Source organism: Medicago truncatula, chromosome 8 (assembly GCF_003473485.1).
Source record: "Medicago truncatula cultivar Jemalong A17 chromosome 8, MtrunA17r5.0-ANR, whole genome shotgun sequence".
In the NCBI taxonomy this organism is placed as follows: Eukaryota; Viridiplantae; Streptophyta; class Magnoliopsida; order Fabales; family Fabaceae; genus Medicago; species Medicago truncatula.
Genome location: NC_053049.1, coordinates 32,121,512 through 32,146,725, shown reverse-complemented (window position 1 = coordinate 32,146,725; position 25,214 = coordinate 32,121,512). Strand labels below are relative to the sequence as shown.

Genomic DNA, 25,214 nt, shown 5'->3' with positions numbered 1-25,214 from the left:
CTTTCCAAAACTAAACTTTTGGCATTGACAACATCAAGAACGCATTGCTTCGACCCACTCTGGTCTTATGCCTGGAGGGCCTGTTCAACAGATTGTTGATGCTTTACTAAGGATGATGTTTAGGAAGGTAAATGTTGCTTCTGAGCCTTTGACACCTATGACCTTAGGAAGCATCATCTCTTCTAGTTCCGGGTCTAGATTGGATAATGCTTTAGTGAAACTAAAAGTGTCTGCCTTAGATATCCTGGAAGGCGTTCCCTTTATGTTGGATGCTTCTCTGAATGCTTGTGCTTATGGAAGAGTTTCTACACGTGAAATGGCTACAATTTTGCCTTGTTTTATTTTTAAATCGAGTTATATTGACTTGGTTAGGATTACAACAAGGGATTGATGCTTTGAAATGTATAATTGTCACAAAATGTGGGGCGAGGGAATCTACATTGGAGTACATATGTTAAGCTCCAAATGAATGTGTAGGTTGAAAAGGGAGGCATACTTAACTCAGGGACGAACCCAAAAGTCTTGAGTAGTGAGGGCAACACACACACACACGCACGTACGCACACACCCATCCACCCACACGCGTGCGCAAACACACACACACACACACACACAACTTTAATTTTGAAAATATAAATATACATCATAATTCTTTCCAAAAAAATATACTTCATAATTATTCTCTTGTGATTCTGCGTTCAGTTCTTAATAATATTCATTGTGGAGAAAACTCTTTCAACAATTATAGTTGTCACACAGACACACACAGAAAACTCTAAAAGGAAATATATCAATGAGCGAACAACATATTTTCTTGTCTCCACTAAGGTTATAGAAAAGATTGTTATGTACATAAAATAAGAAAATACTAACAAACACCTTTAGGAAAATTTTTAAGCAATCAAAAGTGGTAACTTTTGCATAATTTTTTTTTGTAATATTACTAAGTATTTTCAAAACAAAATTTATTTTTATGAAATCCTTAAATAACACCCTTAGAGCACTTGTTTACATGACCATATATAATATCAACCAAAATACCTATATTATTAGTATTTTATACATATATATATATATATATATATATATATATATATATATATATATATATATATATATATTACAAAGATCATTATTTGAGTTAAAAATAATACAAATACTATTCAATTTTTTCTCCAAAAAATAGTGACGGCCAATGGCCACAATCTCTATAACTTGGGGTTGTCCCTGCTTGTGTTTCTGATTCTGATACATGTTGTTGTTTTTTCATTTCAAGTTCCATTACTTGCAGCAGGGCTAATGCAAATATGTGAGATTTTTTGCTCTTGGGTTTCTGATGTCTCATGGACTGTCGCAACCAGAGGAAAACTCTCTCCTCATGAGGTGTTCTCTAATGCATTTACTCTTTTGCTTAGATTCTGACGGTTTGATCACTTACCCATTGAATAAGTAAGGGGAAATGAAGCAACTCCACCACTTGAAAATCTATTTAGTCCTGAAAACCTTTTATTGGTTCGAAACAGTAGAGTTGCATCATTTGGAAGATCAACAAAGGATAGTCTAAAGCTCAAAAGATTGTCAAAAATTGTACGCTTTCCTAAAGAATATGTATATATGGATTCCTTTTCAAAACTAAACTTTTGGCATCGACAACATCAAGAACGCATTGCTTCGACCCACTCGGGTCTTATGCCTAGAGGGCCTGTTCAACAGATTGTTGATGCTTTACTAAGGATGATGTTTAGGAAGGTAAATGTTGCTTCTGAGCCTTTGACACCTATGACCTTAGGAAGCAGCATCTCTTCTAGTTTCGGGTCTGGATTGGATAATGCTTTAGTGAAACTAAAAGTGTCTGCCTGGGATATCCTGGAAGCCGCTCCCTTTGTGCTGGATGCTTCTCTGAATGCTTGTGCTTATGGAAGAGTTTCTACACGTGAAATGGCTACAATTTTGCCTTGTTTTATTTTTAAATCGAGTTATATTGACTTGGTTAGGATTACAACAAGGGATTGATGCTTTGAAATGTATAATTGTCACAAAATGTGGGGCGAGGGAATCTACATTGGAGTACATATGTTAAGCTCCAAATGAATGTGTAGGTTGAAAAGGGAGGCATACTTAACTCAGGGACGAACCCAAAAGTCTTGAGTAGTGAGGGCAACACACACACGCACGTACGCACACACCCATCCACCCACACGCGTGCGCAAACACACACACTACTTTAATTTTGAAAATATAAATATACATCATAATTCTTTCCAAAAAAATATACTTCATAATTATTCTCTTGTGATTCCGCGTTCAGTTTTTAATAATATTCATTGTGGAGAAAACTCTTTCAACAATTATAGTTGTCACACATACACACACAGAAAACTCTAAAAGGAAATATATCAATGAGTGAACAACATATTTTCTTGTCTCCACTAACGTTATAGAAAAGATTGTTATGTACATAAAATAAGAAAATACTAACAAACACCTTTAAGAAATTTTTTAAACAATCAAAAGTGGTAACTTTTGCATATATTTTTTTTTAAATATTACTAAGTATTTTCAAAACAAAATTTATTTTTATGAAATCCTTAAATAACACCCTTAGAGCACTTGTTTACATGACCATATATAATATTAATCAAAATACCTATATTATTAGTATTACACACACACATATATATATATATATATATATATATATATATATATATATTACAAAGATCATTATTTGAGTTAAAAATAATACAAATGCTATTCAATTTTTTCTCCAAAAGATAGTGACGGCCAATGCCCACATTCTCTATAACTTGAGGCCATCCCTGACATCTTATATGTTAAAATTCGTATCTATATAATAACGCACGAGTCTCAACAGTTCTTGAGCGAGTTTCTTAAAGATATCGTTCACGAAACTGTTAATAACTCCCATAGCTTTACTTGAAACACCAATGGCAGGATGAACTTGTTTGAGAACCTTGAATATATATATCTTGTAGGTTTCAATGCTTTTCTTTGATCTCTTTTTCCATGTTTCTCCTTCCTTTGGGATTTTCTTCTCTGTGTCCTTCTTCTTCGTTGGTCTCTTCTCAGCTACTTTTTTCTCTACGGCTTTTGCCATTTTTGAAGGATTGGAAGTGATGAAGAATGAGATTTTTGTCTCAGCTGTGTTTTGTTTATATATATATATATATATTAGTGGACAGGCACTCACGTGTCCGACTTTCCGCTCTTTTTATTTCACTTACCTTTGAAAATTATTAACGATGTTTTTTTTTTTTTTTTTTTTTTATGAAATTTTGATTTGGATTAAAATTAAAAATATAAATGTTTGCTGCTTTCAAGTTATAATAAACCAAACTAATCATAATTGTTTATTTTATTGACACCAACAATATAAAAAAATATATATAATTGGGATAATGACACCAACAACGATCTTTATTATAGAAAAAGTTGTTTAAAAGTATAATTGGGATAATGAAAAAGTAAGTATAAATATATACTCATTTAGTTTGTTACATTTTTTAAATGATAAAAGGAAAAAAAAATAGACATATATATATATATATATGATTTAGTTTCTGTGATTTGATTGGGTGATTTGGTTTAGGTGTGGGTTGATGACTTGGACGGTTGGATCTTTGAATGGTTTTTTTTAGGATTGATCATACGAAAGATGTATTAAATCCAAATCTAAATAATTATTGTAGCCGAAAAAATCTCAACAAATTACTTTCTTGTCCATAAAGCAACCTTAAAAAGAAACCCTAACCTCATTATCTATAAATTGGCTTGCAACCATAAGAAAAAGTGCACACAAAAAAAAATTCAACGAGATAAAGAAGTTTCAGCGTTCAGAAGAAAAAGAAACGATCATGTCTTCCTCCTTCTCTACACAATCAGGTATGAATATAAGAAATAGAATTTTAAGAAAGTTAGTATATTAATTCATCATACATATACACATGACTTACAGTCTTATTTTTTATTCACAATGTTTAGAACCAGCAAGTTGCTATTATGGATTATCTGCACAATATCAAGAGCAATATGAATATCTTCGAAGCATGAATTACAATCTAGAGGTGCAGCGCCCCAAGCTCATGCCCACCGATTGGTTAAATTTTCATATCGATGTTCTCTCGCATTCAGTTGATTCTAACTCAGTTACATGTCTTAACACCTTACTCAACAATTATCAAGAAGTTAGCAGCAAAAGGTTCTTTCGAGAGGGTAAAGATTGGTTTCGGTCTATCTTGTTCCACCAAGACTTTCCCTCTGATTCACTCGAGCAACTAGCACTGAAGCTCGTGTCAGAAGTTCATGAATTGTTCAATTTCGATGAGAGATTATTTGGTTCTGATCTTGCTATTGGAGTTGGACCTTCCGATGCTCGTCGGTTCACTTTGCATCTTAGAATTGTCGTGGAAATCTAATTAGTTAGATATTAGATATATAGTAGCCATATTTTCGCAAATTAAAAGCTATTATGTTCCTTGTTTTGATCACACTGTTGAATGCATAAAAGCTACTATTTTCCTTGTTTTGATCAAACTTTTGAATGCATATGTTGAGTTGATAATATATTCTGGATCTGTTTATTATAAGGTTAAAACCATTAATTTATAATAGATATGTTCCACATATAATTTCGTATGGTAACATTCTGGAATCTTTCCTATGAAATCTTTGATATTGTATTCTTCAACACATTGTATTCGATCTCGTTATAGAGTAAAGAGGATCTTACCCATAATAATTTTTTATCGTCTACTCAAATTACACTCTCCTCTTTAGTTCATCAAGAACATACTGCACCAAAAACTCTTGAATACATGTACTAAATTGAAAATTTTATTAAGTTACAAAGAGTCTTAATTGAATATCTCAAAACAAGTTTATTTTCAAGGACTTATAAAAAGCCTTTTAAAATTCTTTAAAATCCTAATTGAATACGGAATTGCATTGTCTCTCAATTTTATCACACTCGCGAAAATAGTCTTCAGATCTTAAAATTGAACTTTTTGGTCGAGCTAAATCTATTTAGTCTAACAACTTTTTTTAGGTGTTAACCATCCATCTTTTAAGGGAAATGAGCCTTGTAATCCAGAGTTCGGCCGTAAGGTAAATATAGTATGTTAAGAATTGTGCCATCCATGAAACGAATCCATGTTCTCCTAAATAATTTGTTCTTTGGTAGAACTCATTACCCGTCTAAGCTTAATTCATTGCTTACGGATACACCACTTCGAATTGTAGATAATTACCTCACTTATATCCGTTGATTATATTTATCACCTCATCCAGAACCACAACGGTCCTTTACTCTTACTACAAGTACCAAAAACAATAAGTAACTCTAATCCTTTATTTTAATCATCAACAAGTAGACAATAATAAGAGTAACAAAAGTGTGGCATTTTTTGCCTTAAGCCACAAAAAAGACAATAATTTAACTTTGTAGAGCAACTGATGTAACACCAAAGCTTGGCTGTTGAAGACTCAATTGTTTCTTTCCTTCCAAATTGTCCAGACACAAGAGAACCAAATAAGTTTCAAAAAATGGTGAGAGGAACGAGGAAACCCACCAAGCTGGCCGAACTGCACAACATGATCGAAAGCACGGAAAGTATCAACCGAAGAGAAACCGAGCCAACTTCGAACAAGCACCCATAACTGGCTGAAATGACTGCAAGTGATGAATAGGTGATCCGCAGTCTCCGGAAGAGCAAATCCTCCTACACAATTGGTAGCATCTGGGTGAACAATGCCTCGCCTTAAGAGATTATCTTTTGTTGGGAGACAATTGTGAAAGAGACACCACACAAATAAAGAGACCTTGAGAGGAAGTTGTTTATGACATATGGTATACATGTTAGCCCTGTTAGGATTTTGGTCTGTTGCTGTGAACATCTGATATGCATCGCCGATAGAGTAGCCTTTAACTGGATCAAGAGACCACTTCCAACGGTCAACTACACTTTCCTGCAAAACAACATTATGAAGCAAAAAACAACAACACCTAAAAAGGTCCTCCTTCCAAGCAAACAACCTCCTCCTCTACTTCCACGCCTCCCCACCTTCACCACACCCATGTTGCGTTAATATAATATTATGGATCTAGTTCATGAATCTATGGTAATATACTGAATTGAAAAATTTATTTTCTTATCAAACAACTGAATCTCAAACTCATTATAATTTCTGCAAGTCCAAATTAAAATTGATTCAACATGTATTCACAATCACAATGTCAGCACAAAAAGAGAAGATGCACATAGAAAGGAGAAAGCCTAATACCACAGCTAAAAAATTACAGCCCTGTGTTTTTACAATTCCACAAGTCAAGTATATCACTGGTCTAGTGTTTCCTTCAACTGCAAGGAATTCAAAACTCCCTTGCAGGCTAGTCTTGTAGCTGTTTTCTTGTCGGTAGAACCTTTGTACTCGTATTGATGAATTACACCATCTGCATTTACCTCAATTCTACAGCTAATAAAGCCGTCGTTCCTGGACAAGTCCTTCTCCATAGTATAATCCATTTTCTGGCACAGTTCTGTTAATTCTCTGATCGGATGGATCGTTAATGTATCAGGTGTCACAAGGGGTTCCAAAAGAGGCCTTATGCTTTGCCACACAACCTCCTTGTTGTATCCTGAATCAACAAGTATAGCACCAGCTAGAGACTCTATGATGTCTCCAAGTACCTGCAAACAATAGGAACAATTTTAGATCATCAGATTCACAACATGAAAAAATGCACTAACAATATTAGAGTTTTCTCTACTCAAACACTACTATGACAGTAATAGCGTTATTCCAAGATTTCGACAAACTAACCTTGGGGAATGAAGCCTCAGACTCCCATCCAAAAGTTTGTGATGCAGACTGTTCGTCAAATTTATCAAGGGTAGCTGCAATATGTTTATGTAACTCCTGAGAGGCATGGAGTACATGTTTATGCAGTTGAACCTTAATGGCAGACATTGCGTAACAATCGTTATTCACAGAAGCTGACCGCATATCAGTTAACTGCCCAGGTGTCATGCCAGGATATTCATTATACAAATGTGTAGTAATGAGATAATCCAACACCGAGTCTCCTAAGTATTCAAGTCTCTGCAGGGAAAGGAATATATTATTTGAAAAATTAGGCAAAAGCAAAACACATGTAACAAGAATAATACCAACAGTAAGTACCTGATAGCATCTAGGCACGTCAGGCAGCATGTAAGAACCGTGTGTCATAGCTTCTACTAACAGGGAACGGTCCCTAAACGAGTACTTCAAGAGGGATTCTAGATAGCTGACATTAAGAAGATTGTCTGGACAAGAATTGATTTGCCTCTCATAGGGTGTAATATTCAAATTCACTTTGATGCCAACCCAATCCATAAACAACAATGCAGCCATCTCACCACCAGCGCTAAGGAATGCCCCAATTAGTGCTTCAACAACATCAGCAACAACTTTCCGTTTCAATTTTCTATTCCCTCGAGTATATATTTTTGTCCCCTTGAAAACTGTCTCTTCTAATTTAAAACATCTTGATTTAACTCCAGGAATGATCCAGGTCTTTGGATCAAAAGGCTCATTCCGTATGAAGCCCTGCAACTCAGAAGAATAGATAATCAATAACAGAATTAATATATTATTCGCAAGTACAGTTTCAAAATAATACTGCAGAATGAATAGTCAAAGAATGCAACATAATCATAACTTCATAAGCATTACAGTTTGTAGAACGTAATATTTATTAGGGTAAATAATGAATATTTTACACTTTTCGTTTTGATCTTCAGTGCTTCAAGTAAGCAAAAAACTAAATAAAAAAAAAAAAATGATACCGACATAATAATCAGCCAAGTTAGAAGCATATTATAGGATCAAAATTATAATAACTATAATCTTCTGCAAACTTCTAAAAACACAATATCAACTAATTAAGAAAATCAGTCATATAAGTGAAGAAATAGTATACAGGTGGAAACATTGTATGGAAAAGAATAAAATATAATATATAAAGTGTTGAAAGTAAGCCTCATAAGAGATGTAAGTATAAAAGATTAAAGACTAATATATCAAAAAAGAGAGGGAGAGAAAGGATACCGGAAGCATAGAACCGCAACCTAACTTGCAGAGGGCAGCGTTACAAATAATCTTCTCCCTCTTCACACTAAGAAGACCCTCGTGATGATTTTCATACATATTAAAAAGCTGCTGACTAACAGCATATTTTAAAAAAGAATCTCCTAGTGTCTCCAGAGACTCATAATGAAAGGTCTCCTTGCATGACTTTGTGGTCATTGCTTCCAAGACCTATAATGAAAAATGCAGATACCATCAGTGCGAATATCTCTAAAATGTTTGACAACTAAAAATAAAAGCACACAATAAAAAAGAAACTGTTTTTCTAAATTTCATAATTCTGGAAAGAAGAAAAACTAGCCCACCTTGAATGTTTGAATCCGGTTCTGCGGACAATGATTCAAATGCATCTTTTTAAAGTTCAAAGCTACAAGCAATGACTCAAGTCTATGCATGATCGATGGAATAAATGAAAATGTATAAAGAGTTTTGACTGATATTGGTGACATGATTATAGAGCAAAGTTCAGGAGGTAACTCAACAAAGGTCTTGCTCACATCTGAAAAAGAAAAACACAGGATTAAGATCGGATTACACATTATAAGTGTTTGACGGCGATTATAGAAGAAACTATATCTTCCGTGTGTTTATGCACCCCAAAGGTTTGTATGGTACTTAATAAGTAAAGATCAAGGTACCGCTAAAAACAAAATAAAAATTTAAAGCTCAAACCTCTGTCCTTCGCTTTCCTATGTCCATGACAATAATTCTTTACTGGAAAAACGTGTCTTGCTTTAAGTAGGCTTTGATGTTCAAAACGCAATCGAATGCCATGTCTGAAACTCAGAAAAGGATAAATTAGAATAATGCCCTAAAATAGATAAATTAATCGGATAATATATAAGGCACCAAAGTAGATAGATTAACTTTACACTAAACATCTACCACAAAAAATTACTTACTTTTGTTCAAAGTACTTCTGGTACGTAGTTACTTCTCCATCCCCTACTTCCAGAGGTGAATTTCCATCCAATTCCATTATGCCAGTGGTGATGTAGGTACGGCCATTATGAGGAGTAGAAATCAAAGCATTTTGCAATATGCAAGGGCATACTAAACCCTTTTCAGTCCATATATTGGCTTCATGATGCAGACACTTAACTATAGATGGATGTATGGAATTAATAGTTATCCAATCAACAGATAGTGTTTCCTCTATAGCAATAGATGGCAGCAGAAGATAATCAATCTCAAGATCATCTTCCAAACAGAATTTGCCGGAATCAGTTTCCTTGTCCGTTTTATGGTTCATAAGAATTCCAAGGACATTAACTTGGAATCTTTTACACAAAAGAACCTGGAAAATGAAACAAACCATAATTGTATTGACTTTTCCCAACACTTGCGAATATGTCAGAAACAATTAAAAAAACCAATTAAAGGAGTAATAGAGAGATACCTGATCCGGTGAGAGATTAATGGATCCTTTGTATCTCAAGTTTACAGACAAGCTACCTCTATCGAAACACATGTCAAATTCCATGCATTCACTTTCTAGATCAAGCTTGACTCTAGTTGCAAGGAAAATGTCTTGCACGGTGAGATCGTAGCTAAATTTTTGTTTTAGCTCTATTAAATAACAATAGTATATTGTGCAACTATTGTTTGACATACGATTCACCAGTTCAAGCGGTACATAACTTGGTTGTTCCTCATCATATGGTTCATTCCCTATAAGATTGTTTAATGTCGATGCCATTCATAGAATTAGTATATGGTTAAATAGAATCTTACATTCACATGATATTAAAAATTTAAATGCAATAATAATAAAATGAATAGAAGGCATGAAGTTACCAAAGTCCTCCACCTCTGCTTCTTCAGCAACTATAGAAGGAACAAGATTATCTGTCAAAGCTCCAATCATATGAAGTTTTTTGCATGCTTCAAGACATGCGATATTTTTTAAGAACTTTGAGTCACCATGTACATTAATAGCCTGTAGAGGACAACTCTTAGGAAGATACAACGTTCCAGTCTGTTTGTCCCACCTTGGAGTCGGTTTAAAGTACCTGGGAGTTTAGACAAAATAGGATGAATGATGAACGAGATAAAAAAACTTATAAGGACCAAATTAACGCAAAAGAAAACATATCTTAACGTTCATTAAACGGAGAAAAAATGGAATAAGGGTAGCAATAAACAAACTAACCCATCTGCTGGGAGTCGTGAGCAATACAAGTATATCAAAGTAATGCTAGAACTAAGATTGACAACGGCTTCAGTGCTTGCAACACGATAAGCATGCTCATTAAATTCATCACTTTCAAGACTTTCACATGGAAGGGAAGAATGACGCAACGACTCCTTCCTCATCATTTCCACACCATCAAGGTATTTCTCTAATCGAGAACGTGTAACTGAATCCCCACTGTAATTTTGGAACAAAATATGGAAGTTTTAGTTAAGCTTACCTCAAAACATATCGATTTTGCAAAAGGCTAAATAGCACTTGCCTACCTCTTAACCATCAATATATAATCTGAATTTTGCATTCTGGCACGGCCACGGGACTGTACAAAACTGCACACGGTGGGAGATGGGTCAAATCTAATAACCAAATTGCAACTTTGAACATCTAAACCCTCCTCAAGAATTGATGTCGCAACAATGACGTTGACCTAGATTAAAATGTTTCCTTAATAAGTAACTGCATTTGCTTATTACAATACAATGAATTATATAAGAAAGTAGCATACCAATCCCATACGGAAATCTTCCACAATTTGATTTTGATTTTTCCTTGATTGGTTTTGTAATTTACTACCGTTTCCTGCAATGAATTTAGCCGTCCAGCTATTGTATTTCGGAAGCAAAGTGTTCAAAAGAACCTCAAGGACAATAGCTGTAATGACCCTTTCCACAAAAACTATGCATCTCATATCAGGAAAACTCCTGTAATTGTAGTATGTAGTAAGCACAATATATCAATTAAAATAGATTTTAATAATAAAAATCAAAATGAGATGAAAACAAAAACTGCAAGATCTATTTACGATACATGATATAAAATATTTTTGAAAGAACCTATTTATGATAACCTGTACTCAAGTAGACAGTCCATAAGACAACACACTTTGGAGGTCAATAGCCCCCTTTCCATATCGGAATTCATATTGTCACCAATAGTCCACTGAGGATCTGAGTAAGAAGCCATTTTCTAGAATTAATAAAAGAATGCAAACAAAATATTAAATTGAAATATCATGTATTTTCTCAAGATTGTAGAGTTATTACCAGATGGTATGTAACTTTGCAGTGTTAGAATAGCAGACGAACAAAAATCTTTCACAATTTGATCACCTGAGTTACCCAAAGATATTTGCAGTGTCCAAGTTTCAATTTCAATGGATGATAAAGACTCTGCGGCCTATCACGTAAAACACAGTCGATGTCAATTATGCAGACATGAACATAAAATAGAGCCAAAAATTCACAGCAGAAGAAGGGCAAGAACCTTCAAAGCCAACCAAACACCAAGCTCATCCAAGCAAAAAACTGAGTGAGTATAAATCTTTGCTATTTTCTTCTGTGCAGAGTCAACAGCTGCTTTTGTGAAATTTGAACTTGTGACGTAAAGCTCGTGCTGAAGAACAAATTAGAGGCATTTCAAGTTAATAATCAACTACGATCGGACAAAAACACGCACTACTATAGTTTGGAATCAGTGACAAAATGTGAGAAAGGGTGACAAAACATGTAGAGAAACTTTAGTCTAATTTCAACTATATATCCATGTGAAGAATCACTTGCTTATATGTACACACCTGTTGTTTTAAACTGCTGAGTTTATTGGCTAATTCTGCGAATAGCGCATATGAAATTACATTTTCATTGTAAAACTGGAATTTCGGTGTTGACGTTGGTATAAATTTGGAGATGACAGCATCACTCACACATGTATAAACCTTCAATTCAAAAAAATAAAAATATATCAGAGAAATAAAACATAACAAGACTAACAGTACTTCAAAACAAAAGCTGTCACTTATGCTAGCATCCCTAACAGTAAGACCTATCATGGACTCTAATGTATTTTCTCACGGTAATATTCACCGAGAAGATTAGGGGATTAAATATTGCCATTGAACACAATAAACGCATGTATAGAATAAAGTAAGAAAAGTTGTACATAAAGAGGATGAAAGTAAAAACAACCTTTGAATTCATTAGAGTCATTAGTTCCCGAATATTTTTCGACAAGGTCGACTTAGAATTTGCCGCTGTATCAAACAATAAAAGTGAAGATAAATGAAATTGAACACGAGAGAATAACTGACACCGATAAATAAGCAGGAAAAAGCTAGCAATGCAAATAAATGAATAGAAACTTTCTCTAGACTTGTATACCTTTCGACTTAATTGGGGATGCAGTCATCCCAAAAATTCGAGGAAGCTCGGTGATACCAGATCTTAATTGATGGTGATAAAATTCCTGCACACAATCAGACAAAAGTAACCACCACTTGAATCTTCTTCATTACTTAGTCATTGGAAATAATTGTATAACTAACATATTGCGACCAAAATATATGACGGTAATAAGTTTGAATATACAAAGAAGTTAAAAGAAAAGGCAAGTAAAGAGTATATAACACACACTTACAGTCATGATACAAGCATATGGATGTCTACCATCAGCATGATGGCATTCATCCATTATTAAAACCTTTATCATTTTCAGTTTGATAAAGCTATGCCTCAAGCAAGAAAGCAATATTGCAGGAGTCATAACAAGCACCTGTTCATTCAAAAGCATTACCGATAGTAATTACCGATCAGTTAAAGATAACTTTAAGAAACATCATACTAAAACTATAATAACAAATGATAATGTGTATATTCTGGTCAACTGAATATTAGAAAAACAGAAACTGGATGTCTTGTTTTTTGCACGCCTAGCCCGTCTTGTGCTTTGGTTTGCGCCGTTAATATATTTTAGCCGTTTCAAAGAAAAAATGTAGACAGAGATTGAAGCCACAAAAACCATCTATAAGTAGACTAGAAGCTTTCCAACAAATACAAGACAGCATGAAAGGAATGAATTCCAGAAAGAGCAATATTAATTAGTAGGTTAATTAGCTATATGTTTGTTTAATATAAGGTAAGATTTCATTGACATAAACAAATTTAATAAGAAAAAATTGTCTATTTCTTGTTTCATTAAAATCTTCATAGTACAAACAAATAAAGTTTAAAAGAATATTTCATATATGATACAAACAGATAGTTCATGTATATGCAAAGATGCAAACCAGATTAATATTGATATAAAATAACAACGACGTATTCTAGTCGCCATTGAAATGTAAAGACTCTCACCTCATGTTTCTCCATTTGTTCTTTCCATATAGCTCCATCCCAGAAGTCAACACCCATGTCTCCCCAATACATTCCAACTTTCAAATCAGTGTGATTTCTCAAAGCCTGAGCTTGCTAGAATACACAAGTAAATAAACAACAAGCACAGTGAATCCTCAATCATCACATAGAAATCATTCATCAGAGGATGTATCTGAAATTCGCAAAGTTATAATAAAAGATAGGAAAGTGGCAGCATAATACTTGAGAAACCAAAACAACTTTGGGAACCAAAAAAACAGCAATGTAAGGAGAAGGCTTTCGGAGGTGATAAGCGTAGCTTCGAAGAAGCATGATGGCTATCAAAGTCTTTCCACAACCAGTCTCTAAGTAAACTATAGTATTTTCGCGGATTGCTTTATCCAATGCTTCAAGTTGGTAGCTACATGCACAAAACAAAACAAAAAACTCATCAATCCAAGCAAACAACATTACATTGGAAAGGGTTTAGGTTTAAAAAACTAACCTTCTAGCAAATGGAAGAGTATCAGGCTTGATCTGCTCCTGATAACAGTCATCTATATCCATCAGAGCTTCTTCCATTGTATTTGATGAATCTACATTAATCAACTCAATAATTATAAAATTTCAAAATACTACTCTAAAGATGATCAACAATGACAATAACACAGACGTCAGACACAACACTAACTCGTAGACAACCCTAATAATTTAAGAAAATATAAGCGATCAAATGTACACCAACATGTATCAGACACAAAACGGACACCACTTCAATCGAAAATTGTTTTCGATTGAAGTGCAACTGAAAAAGATCATACCTTTGCCGGTTGAGTGGTTGGTTACTATCACACCAGCAAAATACGGATGAATAAGAAAAACCCTAAGTCAAAGACAAAGACAAAGACAAAGGACAAAGAAACAAAACAACACGACTAGGAATTAGGTTTTGGTACTACAGACAGTACTTGCACACACTTCCTTAAAAAAAAAAAGTACTTGCACACTATTTATTGTGTGATTTGTTGGGACCACCGTTTTTTTTTTTCTTCTTTCAACTGGGGACCACCGTGTGTTTTTTAATGGTAGGTATATTATAGAAAAATAATATCAATATTAAAATCAACTATGATTTTAGCAAATAAGATTAATGTTGTCAAATTTTGTTCATGTTTCTACTTGAACGAGATTTAATTGATTTTTTAAGTTAATGATTTGAATCAAGAAAGATATACATGATTTGAATCAAGAAAGATATACATCCTTATTAAATTCAAGTATTATTTCTTTGACTCAATTCATTACACAATTGAAGTGTCTTTGATGTTGCTTCTATTTAAAAGAAAAGAAAAAAAAGAACGTAATCTTCTTGTTTAATTTGAACGAGATATAATTATTTTTTTAGTTAATGATTTGAATCAAGAAAGATTGATATACATTCTTATTAAATTCGACTATTATTTCATTGACTCAATTCATTCATTACACAATTGAAGTGTTTTTCCTGTTGTTTCTTTTAAAAATAAAAATAAAAAGAACGTAATCTTCTTATTTAATTCTTTGGGTGTGTTTGGTTTGTAAAACAGTAAGAACTGGACAGAACAATACAAGATAGAACAGTGCAACACAAGACAGAACAACACAGGACAAATTTTTCATGGCATTGAGTAATTTTTTGTTTTATACGATTTTTGAGGGACAAAATGCTATTTTGGTATTTTAGATAACTTGTACGTGGGACAAAAAGTTGTGTTGTGGTTTGGTGAGGGACAAAAATATGAGTTTTTGTCCTGTCCCTTGCCTCTAGTTTGTCCTGTACCTGAAACAGTTTTACGAATCAAACACTGGACAACTAGAGTTGTTCTGTCTTGTCCTTCATTTTTAAAGCAAATCAAACGCACCCTTTATGTTTAATGTAATCCAATACATTTAAAAGAGGGTTGATAATGTTTTCTAATAGAATTACATATCGAATCCCCTTGCTACAAAACAAAAAACAACAGCTATAATTATTTAAAAAAAAAAAAAAAACACGGGTTAGAATTAGACATACTTAAAAGAAAGAAAGTTGTGATATATCAATTGTAGTTACAGTCCAACATTAAATAGAATAGAAAAGTAAAGTTTGTTTTTTTTGGGAATAGAAAAGTACTTTTTTCTTATCTTTTTGAGTGACATCAACAAAATAATATTTTTATATTCAAATTGTTTTACGGTATAATTTGAAAGGAAAACTCATCCCTATACATCCTATTTTCTTTATAACTCTCATACAAACTGACCAAAATATACCCAACATAACTTAAGTACATTCGCTATATGTCTACATGAGTTAAGTCAAGTTGGGACAACGTAACTTAACTCACGTCTTGTACTGGTCTACATGAGTTAACTCACGCTGGCTTCTGGTATAGCAGTAAAACAACATTGATTGCAAGCCATCAAGTCATTAAAGACCCGTAATCAATACACATTCATAATTGATCCAAATTACACCGTTTCAACAACATAATCACACAAATCGATCCAAATTACACAAATTTGTCGTTAATCACACAATCGCATAATCAGTTCAAGTTACACAAATTCGTTGTTAATAACACATAATCACTAAATCACACATAATCGATTCAAATTACACAAATTCGTCGTTAATCACACGTAATCACACATAAATGATCCAAATTACACAAATTCGTCGTTAAATACACAATCCACAAATTCATTAAAATGCAACATTTCGAACACATTACACTATTATACGTTAATATATATTACACTTCAATGGATCAAACATAAAGATGTAAAAATTTATTTTTAACCATTAACCTAAAAATGTAATCGATGTTGCCATCATCATGGATAACTTGTGGAAAATACACGGTCTTCCAACTATCTTTATCATCTCAAGTTCACACATGGCACCTGTACAAATACATGAGATGTTCTTTGATTTTCACCAATATGGACAAAGTATCTATTAAGTTGTGCCATCAACTCGTCCAACTTGTCAGTGGGGGGTAAAAAGACCTTAATCTTCTTCACGACAGAGTATCGAACATGAGCTTCAACTTCAACTTGTGCATCTTCAAACATGTTTCACTTCACAAAATATATAATGGAATAGCAAGTATGAGAATAAAATCAAATGAAAGATAAATTAAATAGTTGAATAATTAGAGACCAAAAAATGCAAGCAATAATTGGTGTTACATAACCGACCACCAAAAAATATTTCACTTCATATACTTATATAATCTATATAATTTTAGTTACATATTGGCCACAAATATCGACGTTACACAACCATCCAGCAAAAAATATATAGGTGTAATATCGACAAATAAAAGGTCGAACACCGACAAAAATATGTCATAGCCTATCTAACTAGCTAGTGATAGGGAATCATCATCTTCTTCTTCTTCAATGACTTCAAATTCTCCTTTTGGTTTTTTAGGAGTGGGAGTGTCACAATAGATTGGATTGAGATGATTTGTTGGTTTTTTTTTTGCGATTTCGGCTCGTTAGACATGAGGTCTTTGAACAAAGCTTGTCTATCAATAAATGCAAACTCTCATTTCTCTGCCTCACCAATCTTGTGATTACTCCACTCCATATAGGGCGGTGGTAATGAACCGTCTTTCAAATAAACATGAAGAAAATGGTCGGGAATTAAGCCAAGACACATGATATGAACATGTGGGTTAAGTGGTGGACCACCTCGGATTGGGCAAAAAGTCTCACATATACCCCTTTCGGGAAAAATCAATTGAACAACAACTCTATTGTAACAAGTTTCAACAATGTGACTCATATTCGGTAATGCCAACCACTTATTTAAGTATGCAATTCCACCATTATTTATTGGAGGGTGGCGAACCAATAAGTGATTTTCCTCATCCATGCCTATGTGTCTAGCTATGACCCACAAACCACAATTATCCTCCCCTTTAACATTCACAATATTTTCAATGTAAGGTCTCATGATTTTTGGCATTTGTGTAATGTATGGTAAATCCTGAAACGGTTGTGTAGTAGGCGTTGAAGCTTGTGAACGTGAGTAATTGCCAATATGTGCAATGTTCCTCTTTGGAAGTGATATCTTGGTTTGTGACGATTGACTATCGGGAAATTGAGCATCAACACGCTCCCACATAGACGAATTCGACCCGTGAATGACTCTTTCGGTGACCTCACCCTTTTAGGTGCTCCCTTGGTTACCACCTTTCTTGGAGGTGGAGACAACATTTTGTATTCCGGAAACGCTAGTTAATGCATCACCTCTTTGATGTGGAGTTTCATTTTGTAAGGGATTTTTTTGAGACATTCTTGAATGTCATTCTACTCCTCCATCATAGAAAAATCATCATCAACCTCTTCTCCACATACACTTAACCTTTTCCAATAAGGGTTTAGGTCATCCAATCAAATATGCAATTTTCTTTTTCTCTTCATGGCAAGAATACATGCACAAGGCAATCCATACGATGTCTTTTGCACACAACCACAATCTTTCTTAGCAAAGCTGAATTTCTTGGACCATTTTACTTCTTTAAAGATAAAACTCATCAGGACTAGATACATAAACCTCAAACTCAGAGTACAAAAAATGTTTAAAAAATAAAATTAAAAATTATATAATCTCAAAATTTTTGAAAATATAATTTTCAAAAATATAATTTTTAGTTTTTTTCAAATTTTAAATTAAAAAAAGAATTTTTAGAATTTAAAAAAAAAATATTTTTTTAATTATGTGGCATGCCACATGGCAAAAGTTGCACGGTCAGTAACTGCCATGTGGCCAAAACTATGCCAAATCATAATTGAAGTGGTGTCAAGGACCTTTTTAAAACAATTTTTTTTTTTTGCAAAGATATTTTTAAATATTTTTTTTACAAGGACGAAAATCAAAACGAGACTAAATTAAATGGACGAATCACATATTTAAGCCATAATAAATAAGAGATGAATGCGATTTTAATAAATAAATATATGAATAAACAAATAAACCATCTAAAAGTAATTATTAATTGTAACTATTATTAATTTATTTATTAATACGTGTGTTATTCATTCAAAAAAAAAAAAAAAAAACACAAGAAAATCGCAAATCGCAAACGGCAAGCAGCAGGAACAAACTGAAATCGCAAATCGCAAGCAGGAAGAGAAGTAAGTAATTGATTTGTGTAAAAAGGATAATTGATTTGTATTCTTGTGCTTTTTTTTTAATATGAGATTCGATTCCTTTTCTCCTGTTCAAAATTTCTGAATTTTCCTGTGATTTTTGTTCTCGGCGTGAAAAGGTCGAAAAACGGTCACGGTGGCTGCTGATACCGTTTTGTAACGGCCACAATCCCGGTACCGGTCCTTATTTTTGAAACCTTGGTCTTAATTTTGTTGATATTCTTAGGGATTTGAATAGCAAGAGCATGTGAGGAAGAAAAAATGGAGGCTGAGGCGGAAATCTTGATTGATTTGAACACTCAACTTCATTCCGAGACTATTGTTTCTGTTCAAAATGAGGACCCTGGTGTTTCAACATCTCTTGCAAATGATGTTATTATGCCACAGCAGCCAGGTCAGTTTTTGACGCTTAATTTACACATTTGTATGATTTTTGTAGCTGCGTGTGGTTTTTGAGATGTGTTTGCCTGTCTTTCATTTATATATAGCTCCGAAGAAACCAACAAGGCAGTGGGCTGCTTGGACTCGTAACGAGGAGGAAAGCTTCTTCACCGCATTACGGCAAGTTGGGAAGGTACATTATTATCTTTCATGTTTTTGTTTCTTTTGGTACCATAAAGCTGCTAATTGCAATATCCTTCGATGTAGAATTTTGAGAAAATCACTTCCCGTGTACAAAGTAAAAACAAGGATCAGGTATGCTATCCAATCCTGTTTTACCCTTTCAGTTTTCCCATTCCCTTCATAATGATAGCGTTTCATTTCATCTCCGATAATATCCTGACTTGCAGGTTAGACATTATTACTATCGGCTTGTGAGACGGATGAACAAACATCTTGGTCCAGAATTATGTCTGGATGCCAAAAACTCAAAAGATACCAATGCTGCAATGCTTCGTTGGTAACATACCTTTACTTTGAGTGGTTGTTTATTAAATAGGTTTATACATATAATGGTGAAAAGATGTAGACTATATATTTTTGCATCGAGTTAAGTTCATTTATGCATCAGAGATCATCATCTATGAACATAAGGGGAATGTTTAAAAGTGCATATTTCTTTAAAAAGAATCAATTGGGTGTCTGATCTTAGTTCAAGTTTGATGTGTTTTATTATACAACCATTCAATGATATATTGCCACGTTAGTTTGAGAGTTTGACTATAATAAGTTAGCTACTTCATGAGATGTCAAGCTAGCTTGTTAAATGATATCATAACTCATAGGAATTGGGAAACCAGTCAAACTGTTGAAATAAAGAAGACTAAGTTCCTTAGATGCACAGGTAACCCTGTGTAAGACTGAAATTGGTCGAGAAATGAAGATGAGATGAGAATGTTACTTGCGAAGTTCTGCACAAAAACCTCCCACCCATCCCAAATGCTTTCCGTTTCACTCAGTTCATGTCTGCTTACCTTTTCCCCTTCCTCTTGTTTTCTTCCTCTCTTTTGCTCATAACATCCTTACTTATTCCTTATATTTTTCCTCACTACTCTCTGGTAGTACCCAACCCCCAATTAGGAATGTTTATGTGCCGAAGAATCAAGGGGTCAGGCCTTGTTAGTTTTTTACGGAATCTTTTCATTTATGAGAATTTTGTAATACCAAAAGGATTGAATGAGTTAGTTAGTTAGTTGGTTTATTATTTTGTTAGGGGAGTCACCATTCAAATACCCTGAGGACTTCTATTGTAAGCTCTTTGTTTCCCTTGTCTCAAGGTAGGGGAGCATATCAATAAAATTCTCCCATTTTCTTTCTATGATGGTTATTTTTCGTAATTAGTATCTCATCCTCCTGCCACTTGGTCAGGTGGTCGAAGTTTGAGTACCTTGCTTAGCCAATTTTCTCATTATATGTGAGTCAATTGTTCCATGCTATTCTGGCTTCTCCTTCTACCTGAGCCTAGTAACTGGCTGAGTATTTTATAAGCAACATATCATAGGGTTATGGTGTAAAATCTTTTTACATTGTCTGCAAATTTTCTGATTTTATCATCTTTTAGCAATAATTGGTAAAGTACTATTGTTCTTAGGACTAGTTTGCATTGAAAGTTTTTCACGAATTATAATATGATTTGTTCTCAACTTATCTGACCTGTGACACAGGTGGTCTTTATTGGAGAAGTACAGGTTCAAAGCCTCAAAGCTTCACCTAAAGCCCCGAAGGTTTAAAATATTTTTAGAAGCCTTGGTCAGTAACTATTTGCATTTCGCTGGAAACTTTTGCATTTCTAATTTTAATATGTGCAGTATATGCTGAAGCTGACCTATATTATTCTTCCATGAAGGAGCACCAACTTTTGAAGGATCGGAAAAAGAGTGTAAGGAAGCGACCTTTGCAGGGTGGAAATTGTCAACCTCCTGGTCTTAACACTGTCTCAAATCAAGCTAGAGCATCAGGGAATGATAGCCGTGCAATTAAAATGATTCTGGTTGAGAGTCAAAATATTATAAAACTTGGACCTTCTAAACCACCATTGAAGCGCAATGTGAGCATGGGTGTTAACCGTAGCAATGCTAAGGGAGATTCAAATAACTCAAAACCTACGAGGCAGCGAAAGAAATCTGGTGATTCTTTCTCAGTTCCCTTCAAGATCTTTTACTAGTTTTCTGCTTTAATCTAGTTTTCCATTTCATAATAATATATATTAAATCTGCACATTATTTGTTTTACTGGTATCATAAAAAGTTTGTTATGTTTCTAAGGCGTGATCACATCAGCTGCATATAAAAAATGGGAGAAGGCTGCAATTGCCGGCGTTTCTTTAGTTGCAGATGCTGCTGAGCATTTGGAGCGAGCTGCCACCGTTAATGAGGTTGAACATGACCAGGAGAATCCAGGTAGCTATCACAGTTGTAGTATTTGTACTTGGTCCTTACCCCAATGAGAACAATGCTGTGACTTAACTGTGGTTTATCAATGTTAATTCCAGGGGAAAAATGTTCTGATCCTGCTGATCATGTCCTGCCCTCTTTACGCACATTTCCTCAAAATCACTCTGTTGATAATAATGTGCAGAATATTGTGAAACTTAAACTCCAGTTATTCCCAATTGATGAACCCACTCGAAGAGCCTTGGAAATGGTGAGTACGAGATAAATCCAAAAGCATCTTACTGTAGTAATGTGAAAGTGCTTCTGATTTGTGAAATTACATATTTATGGTTTCTCTTTCTTTTCCCTCCTAGGAAAAGCATAATCCATACTTGGAGCTTACAGTTAGTACACGAAAGAAGATATCATCAATTTTAGAACATCTAAACCGTAAATGGGGCAATTCAAGCATAGCAGTTGGAGAGTTGATGCTTTTTCCTTATGGTGTTCAAAAGGAAAACTTGAATAATTATCAAAGATGGAACCAGGAATCTACTCTTAGCGCAGCTGATATATATGCAGTGATAGGAAGTCCACCTATATTCCGTTTGAGGTATCTCTTTTCCATGTTGCAATCTTGGTTTCGTTCATAGCTAAAGTAGGTGTGAAAATCCATTGTTCTATTGTTGATTGGTTAGTTAGTCAGGCTTTATTATATTGAAATCTTGAATTGATGAGGGAAAATTAAACAAGATGGTTTTAAACGTAAAAAGTTAAAGAAATCAATAGAATATTTTGGTATTCTGTGCATACAAGTGTGCTATAAGTAGAAAACCTTGTGGGTTATCTTTCCTTCTTTACCAGTGAACTAATTGCAGGGAATAAGGTCATCTAATTTTTATCAGACCACAAGGGATGTATAAAAAATAAAGCATACGAATAGAATTTGAAAAAACTTGGATTCTAGCTGGAGACAAAATTGAGATTGAATTTTCACGTGGGAAAGTTAACATACTTTTAGTAATGTGTAGGTTTGTATAAATTCAAATATTTGAAGCAGTTTCTCCTTTTTCTTCACTGGGAAAATCCCATAACCTTATTTGATGTTTACATATCTTTTTGAAGGTATGGTTGGTTCTCTTATACTGAGCATGGGGTATTGAATATGCAAGCACCTGTAGCATCCAGCTGCATGGTTAGACAATCCAAAAATGGTGGTGATAGTATGAAGGACCGGATTGTGAGTTCACCATCACTTCCTATGCCATCAACTAATAATTACTCCAAGGAGCACTATGTAGACTGTGGAACATCCACGAACATAAACGATGCTCTTACCTCTACCTCAACTTATTTGCCTAACACTAGAGATGGAAGTATATACCATAATACAAGCACCGAGGAGCCTTGTGGACCTACAGCCCAGATATCATCGCATGGAAAAGATGCTACAGATGGAGCTGTAACTAGACATTTGGAAGACATGGTAATTGTCACCCTCTTATATCTTGCTCACCTACATCTATTAGCTCTAAGGTGCTACTATAGATTTTCATTTTCATGTCATGGATCTTGAAATTCCAATTTAGTGTACTTTGTTGGCTAAAACGATAAATATTTTCATTTCCTGGGGACTGTGGTCTTTACCATACCTCCTCTGTGTTTTAGATGATGTTCAATTAAGCACGCATTGCTTTGAATTTCTGTCTGGCATTTTAATCTACTGTTTTTGTTTGATTTGTTAAGTTGCGTAGTGTATCATTGTTATGATCCTGTCTATTATGCAATGATTTAAGCTTTAAGCCTCTTTTATGTATTCAGGATGGATTGAAATCAACCAATGGATCAGGCCTGTCAGCTGGTGAGTGGGCTGACACCCTTACCAACATTAGCGTGGGGGACCTACTTTCAGGAGTGTCCCAGGATCACAACGATAACTGCATTGATCCTCTTATTGCTGAGAATTGTCGCAGTGTTCATCAAATCCCTTTTAGTTGCGACTCATTTGATGCTGCTATTGCTGCTCACATATCTAAACACCAAGACAAGATGGGCCAATCAACTCTGGCATCTCATATGTCATCTATCTGGGATGCTGAAGAAACACGTGATGCTTTCTCATTTAAAAAGGATTCTATTATTCGTCATGAAGATGGTCCTTGTTTATCTCTCATTGCTTCTTTAGATTCTGATAAAAAGGTTCCTGAAAGAAGCTTTGAAAATTTGGATAAGGTAGTATTTATTGATTTTGTTATCTATTACTGAATGTTGCTTTTGAAGTGTAATGATGTTTAACTTTCATTGTTTCATGGCAGCTTTCACCTGAAAAAGAGAGCCTTGTGGACGATATTGCTCAAACAGACCCTTTGCCTATGGACGGCTGTGAGTCCGATGCAGATAACAAGTATCATTCAGCCAAAGATTTTACCGGGCTAGCAGATATGTATTGGGTACTTTCCTTTCTATACTCTTTTTTGCTGTTTAGATTTTCTTGCGGCAAGACAATTTGGGCGAAGTTTATCTCAGGGAGTTGTCAAAAACATATTTGTAATACTTCGAACATCCTTGCATTTAAACCATCCATCAAAATTGTAAAATATTTGAACTATTATATTTATTACAGTGGTTGAACTATTATTTTGATCTTTGAAATGTTTCCATTGGTGTTGTCTTACATACTAAACCTTTTGAAGTATTTCATACAATTGACTTTATTTACCACCTCATCTTTCCTTTTTTTTGTGTGGCAGCCTGATTCTTTGGGACCGCTGGACTTGGAAATACCATCTACTAAGTACCACAGCGATGATCCAATTCTAAGTGATAGCGGACTTAATCGCTTGATAGCCAGCAGCCTGGATGCCTTCCAGAATTGCTCCTTTTTTGGAATTGACAAGAAGGAAACACCATCGACAGTTGAGGCTCAAGAAACTGCCACTCTCTCAAATTTTAAAATTGGAAGTGGTATTTGAGACTCTTTACATCATTGTTTCCTGGTAACGTTTTCTGATTTCGGCATGTTGTAGTATGTCGTGAATAACATTTTTTCTTTAAACTAACTTGAGGTGCGCATGCCAAAAAGAGGTTTTAGCCGCTTCAACTCCTGATGTATATGTTCATCTATTTGGGTCGCTTCCCTTTTGTACAAAAAAATTGAGCATAGAAGGATCTACACTGTATCTATCTCGCGGGGTTCTGTCAGATTCTGTATAAATATCCCTTTACCAAGTAAACACGTCTTTTCTGGTTTATCTCTCATTCTCCCTGATTAGAACCGATTTCTGAAGTTAATGGAACTCGTTCTGGTTTATCTCTCATTATCCCCTTCACCAAGTTAATGAAAACTATCACTTATTTGATTATCTGATTTATCTCATTCTCTCCTGAAGTTATTTGCAGGATAGATCTTGGGCTATGTGCATAGCTAAAATGTATTGAACTGATTTTAAGTGCGATAATGTTTTTAATCTAATTCTCTTTTTGAATAAAATGTGTCTCGTTTGCCAATGATAAGGGAAGAAATGACATTTTGTGAGGTTGCTTATTCTATTAATATAAAGGTGTAAAATTATAAAACATTTTCATGTTAAATTTATAAAATTTTATAACAGAGTGGAAGAAGATTGTGACCTACATCTAGAGTTGCTCAATTTCTTGATCAAGGAATTCATCCCAGATTTTTGGGATATGCTTCAAGCAATAGAAGCTGAGGAGCAAAGAAATCATGTTCACGTTTTATGAAGAGTG

At 34.3% G+C, this 25,214-nt stretch overlaps 5 protein-coding genes across 5 annotated transcripts; 2 read left to right on the top strand and 3 right to left on the bottom strand.

The window, feature by feature from the left end:
- Nucleotides 1-2,827: 2,827 nt before the first annotated feature.
- LOC25501511 (probable histone H2B.3) lies at nucleotides 2,828-3,118 on the bottom strand. Its single transcript, XM_013590752.1, has one exon. It carries the CDS (start codon nucleotides 3,116-3,118, stop codon nucleotides 2,828-2,830), a length of 291 nt encoding a protein of 96 aa, XP_013446206.1.
- Nucleotides 3,119-3,819: 701 nt separating this feature from the next.
- Nucleotides 3,820-4,554, top strand: LOC25501510 (uncharacterized). Its single transcript, XM_013590751.3, has 2 exons — nucleotides 3,820-3,903; nucleotides 4,003-4,554. Exons 1-2 carry the CDS (start codon nucleotides 3,876-3,878, stop codon nucleotides 4,434-4,436), a joined length of 462 nt encoding a protein of 153 aa, XP_013446205.1. The 5' UTR covers nucleotides 3,820-3,875; the 3' UTR covers nucleotides 4,437-4,554.
- A 948-nt stretch (nucleotides 4,555-5,502) lies between these two features.
- On the bottom strand, nucleotides 5,503-6,095 carry LOC112417406 (uncharacterized). Its single transcript, XM_024773053.1, has 2 exons — nucleotides 6,081-6,095; nucleotides 5,503-5,985 (listed from the first exon to the last, which is right to left on the bottom strand). The coding sequence occupies exons 1-2, from the start codon at nucleotides 6,093-6,095 to the stop codon at nucleotides 5,503-5,505; spliced, it is 498 nt and encodes a 165-aa protein (XP_024628821.1).
- Nucleotides 6,096-6,157: 62 nt separating this feature from the next.
- LOC25501509 (endoribonuclease Dicer homolog 2) lies at nucleotides 6,158-14,432 on the bottom strand. The gene is made up of 23 exons (XM_039828410.1): nucleotides 14,292-14,432; nucleotides 13,976-14,066; nucleotides 13,714-13,891; nucleotides 13,471-13,584; nucleotides 12,755-12,889; nucleotides 12,499-12,583; nucleotides 12,307-12,371; nucleotides 11,916-12,056; nucleotides 11,606-11,734; nucleotides 11,386-11,518; nucleotides 11,190-11,289; nucleotides 10,848-11,043; nucleotides 10,609-10,769; nucleotides 10,301-10,519; nucleotides 9,946-10,160; nucleotides 9,548-9,819; nucleotides 9,051-9,445; nucleotides 8,821-8,924; nucleotides 8,454-8,647; nucleotides 8,110-8,319; nucleotides 7,201-7,608; nucleotides 6,841-7,119; nucleotides 6,158-6,707 (listed from the first exon to the last, which is right to left on the bottom strand). The coding sequence occupies exons 2-23, from the start codon at nucleotides 14,050-14,052 to the stop codon at nucleotides 6,354-6,356; spliced, it is 4,164 nt and encodes a 1,387-aa protein (XP_039684344.1). The 5' UTR covers nucleotides 14,053-14,066; nucleotides 14,292-14,432; the 3' UTR covers nucleotides 6,158-6,353.
- A 4,103-nt stretch (nucleotides 14,433-18,535) lies between these two features.
- Nucleotides 18,536-24,829, top strand: LOC25501508 (TSL-kinase interacting protein 1). The gene is made up of 14 exons (XM_013590749.3): nucleotides 18,536-18,639; nucleotides 18,881-19,048; nucleotides 19,143-19,228; nucleotides 19,303-19,350; nucleotides 19,446-19,555; nucleotides 20,760-20,844; nucleotides 20,942-21,221; nucleotides 21,360-21,494; nucleotides 21,587-21,738; nucleotides 21,842-22,080; nucleotides 22,593-22,953; nucleotides 23,289-23,699; nucleotides 23,783-23,917; nucleotides 24,218-24,829. Exons 2-14 carry the CDS (start codon nucleotides 18,916-18,918, stop codon nucleotides 24,437-24,439), a joined length of 2,397 nt encoding a protein of 798 aa, XP_013446203.1. The 5' UTR covers nucleotides 18,536-18,639; nucleotides 18,881-18,915; the 3' UTR covers nucleotides 24,440-24,829.
- Nucleotides 24,830-25,214: the final 385 nt, after the last annotated feature.